The 3,699-nt window shown below is 49.6% G+C and overlaps 1 protein-coding gene across 9 annotated transcripts in view; it reads right to left on the bottom strand.

Annotated features, from left to right (window-relative positions):
• Positions 1-3,699, bottom strand: part of CEP68 (centrosomal protein 68) — a 39,754-nt gene that overhangs the window by 3,570 nt on the left and 32,485 nt on the right. For 8 of the 9 annotated variants that reach the window (XM_074341235.1, XM_074341230.1, XM_074341231.1 and 5 more), the window contains 2 exons: positions 1,609-1,674; positions 947-1,119 (listed from right to left, as the gene is read on the bottom strand). In XM_074341235.1, the coding sequence (XP_074197336.1) occupies positions 947-1,119; positions 1,609-1,674 (239 nt within the window). The remainder of the gene's footprint in view (positions 1-946; positions 1,120-1,608; positions 1,675-3,699) is intronic. The other variant, XM_074341234.1, reaches the window with a different exon arrangement.

Raw genomic sequence — 3,699 nt, 5'->3', positions numbered from 1 at the left:
CTGAAAGAGAAAGAGAAGCTTGTTACAGGCAGAATGCTGCAGAGGAAGAAATGACACAGTAGTCACCTGCATTCACTTTAGCACTGAAATGACCACTGCTCAAATTTATTTGGTACAAATACAGGGACTTGCTGCTCCTGACATACCAGGAATTTATATCCTTTTACCCTCTCTTGTCTACAGTGAACTCTCACCTGAAAAACCTGAGTTGAACAGCACATTTTGGTTGTAGGAGAGAAAGTTTCAGAGAAAGTATGCTCCTGTTGTGGAATCATGTTGGGCAGTGGTAACTCCAGTGACACCAACCCCTCTGCTCTTAGCACCCCCTTTCTTATCATTCCTGTTTGACCTTTCAGAGATGAAAAGGAAATTGTACTGTTGCATCTCCAAGGTATGGTACTCCCATCTACTCCCCTAGCCCTTTATGGAAGGGACTATGGAAAACTTGCAGAGCCTTTTTGGGAAAAGGAGGTATGGGGAGTTATCAGTAACTCTGGATCCCTGTGGGCACGTGCTGCTGTCCAGAGCTGCTCGGAGATGGAGTACCAAATGAGGTGGGGGAGAGGACTGCAGAGCAGAGGCAGCCTGTTAATGGCTCTGTACTGGAGGAGCGTACGTGTGCAGGCATTAAAAAGCAGGTATTGATAAATTTGGGGGTGGGTGACAGATCTGCCAAAAAAACAGTGGAAGCACAGAGGTGAAACTGAGTAACGGAGACCACCGCAGTAAGCGTTCCTCACCACAGGAGTTCCCCCTTCCCCCACCCCGTTCCTGGCAATGGAGCATCTCCCTTTTTCAGGACCCGGGGCTCTCCCAGTATCTCACTTATTTCAGTAGCTCTTAGCTCAGTAAGGTTCTAACAGTCAGTTGTCAGAGCAGGGGCTCGGTACCGTAGCCTGGCACTGGGGTCCAGGAACAGACTCTTCTCTTGGGTTGCTCCACTTACCAGGCTAATGCCCTTCACGCTGGTGCTACTGTGAGCCACTGGCGTGCTGTCAGGGAGGAGGGTGCAGCCAGCCAGCATGTCCAGAGAGGATAAGATGGTGTCGTACAGGTGATCTGCGTGGCTCTCCAGCTCACTGGGCTGCTTGGAGATTCTCCCGAGGACATCCTTTAACACTAACAAATGAGGTTTAAGGCAATTAGGCCAAAGAAACAATGCATTTTCAAAAGCACACACAAGGGTGTAGCACTTTATACAAGACGGGAACACAAGTTTCAGTGTCCACTTTTTTTGACAGTGAGTCTCCAGGGACCATACTGCGCTGGAGGATCTTAAGTTGTTAACTTCTGGCTAAAGCTGAGACAAGACTTTTACTGGGTCCACTCCAAAATTACATAATTCACAAAAAGGCAGAGATATGGTTGTCTGGTGACTGGGATCATCTGACTTCTAGAGATAAAACAGGGCGCACACCCAGATCCCACGGGGCACAAATAAAAACAGTATGCCAAGGTCAGGACTCTGGATCCTGCTACCAGGTCCTGTGCGCTTCTGCTGGCTGTGGGACTGTCAGTTAACATGTGTATAGATGACCTGGTAACATGGGAATGCTTGTGAACCCTTTTTTGTGGGTCCTAAATGAACAGACTTCAAAAGAAAGTTACCTGAAAGCAAGCTAAGACAAGGGTTAGTGAGGCCAAGGTTCCATTCATCTGAGGCCAAGTGTCCATCTGAGGAAGGGACGGGCTAGATTTAGAGTGCATCACACACAGCAGGCTTGTTTTTTTTCTCTTAAAAACTTTATTTCCTTTGTTAAACACAAAGGCTGCTTTCGCTTCCTGCGCCTTTATCAGCTGTGTTCGCACTCTCCCTAGTTTCCTGCCACAGCTGCAACATCTGCTGGCAGCGGAAGGGAGAGGGGAAGCTGCGTTATCTGCGGAGGATGCTGACAGAGGGGCAGCAGAAGGCACGGGCCGGCTGTGTGGAGGTCAGCCCTAGGGAAGCCACACCCGTGCAGCAGCAGCAGGGCACAGTACCATCCCGACAACTCCCAAGAGGCGGCAAGGCAGGCTGGGGAGTGCGGCCAGGCTGCATGGTTCTGCTCGCCAGAAAAGGAGAATGGCTGGGTTCTCCCCGACACGTTCACCAGACCTTTGCTCAGTCTTCCTGTGCGTGGTCAGTGGAATTCAGGGGACCTTATCTTCTGAACTTTCATTTTAGAATGTTAGAATGGTTGGTTGGAGCCAAATAAAAGGCAAGTCGGGAACAGGGATGAGATTACCTTTCCCAGTAAGACTTTGATGTTTTTAATTGAAAAATGTATACAGGGGGCTGGTTCAATTCACGTCAGTAGGGTCCAGTCATTTGATCCAGTATAATGAGAATTTGGGGTGTCGGACAGGACTGTCAACTCATGCACCAAAGTAACTGGGTCAAAATGTAGTGAAAACCTGCCACGTGGCCACAGGGACACCTCTGGCTGGAGGCGGAGATGGGGGCATCCATCATGAAGGGATTAACGTGGCTTCCTGCCCCTCAGGTTATACTTGTGGCCGAGGAGGAAAGCAGGCTCTGAAGAAGCTGGAAGGGAGTCCATCTGCTCAGGCTCTACTGACTCTGAGAACCTCTCAAGAGAGAACGGTTGTGCACCTAATTGGAGAGACCCTGTGAATGTCAAGGGGAACTCGTGATTTTCACAAAACTGCCAAGTTCCTGACTGTCCTAAGCAGAGGATCAGGAGGGGCAGGGTGTCAATCTCAGCGAGCCTGGATACAGATCTGAAAACCACAGAAAACCCAAAAACCTCTTACTTGGGCAGTAAAATACCTCTAGACTCCTTTGGAGAGAAGGGCAAAATAAGGATAAATTATTACAGATTAAGTCCTGAGAAATATTACTGAATTGATTTTTAAATGAAGGTCAAAAAAGCTGTACTTTTAAAAGGCCCACTGCTACATGTGGCCTCCAGGAAGCTTCCTTCCTGCTCAGGCTCCTGCTCCCCCCAGTAGCCCGGGAGCCCGCACACAGGGGCTGGAGTCTGGCGGCCACTCCTTGTGTGGCCCAAGGAAAACTCACAGCTCTGTGAAGTGAGGGAGTAACAGCATCCACCTCACAGGGCTTCGATTAAATGGAAAAAAAACGTGGTATGTCAACTCCTTCAGCACAGTGCCTGACACACAGTGTTCAGTAAAATGCTGGTGTAGTCACAAGTGGCAAAGGAGCTCCGCATACTGAATTTCTGTCCCAGTAAAACCCAAAAAACCCTAATGCAAGAGAACATAAGAGCCAACGCAAAGGCCTCCTGCAGAGACTGCAAAGGGCTCACATAGTTCAGACTGGATAATTCATGCCCTGCTGAAATCCCTTCAGTGGCTCCTCGTCCCATCAGAACCCCTCTGTCTGTTCAGTTCTCAATCCTGGTGTTTTTTTCCTCCCACGGGATGCTGGCAATGTCTGGAGATACTCAGGGCTGTCACAGCTGGGGAGGTGCTACTGGCCTCTAGTGGGTAGAGGCCAGGGCTGTTGCTAAATGTCCTGCAATAACAGAACCACCTCCCTCACAACAAAGCATTATAGGGCCCAAAATGTCCAGAGTGCTCAGGGGAACTCCATACCACCTCCCTACCATGCACCCGCCCACTGCTGTTCAGGAAAGCGCCACCTTACCGCCTCTCTAGCCAGTGGGTCCTGCCCAGTTTTGCTTATATTGTTTGCTTCCAGCGTAAACCTCACTTCATCCCAAAACGCAGGCAAAA

Source organism: Camelus bactrianus, chromosome 15, assembly GCF_048773025.1.
Source record: "Camelus bactrianus isolate YW-2024 breed Bactrian camel chromosome 15, ASM4877302v1, whole genome shotgun sequence".
NCBI lineage: Eukaryota > Metazoa > Chordata > Mammalia > Artiodactyla > Camelidae > Camelus > Camelus bactrianus.
The sequence above is the reverse complement of the archived record's forward strand: the minus strand, read 5'-3'. Positions and strand labels throughout refer to the sequence as shown.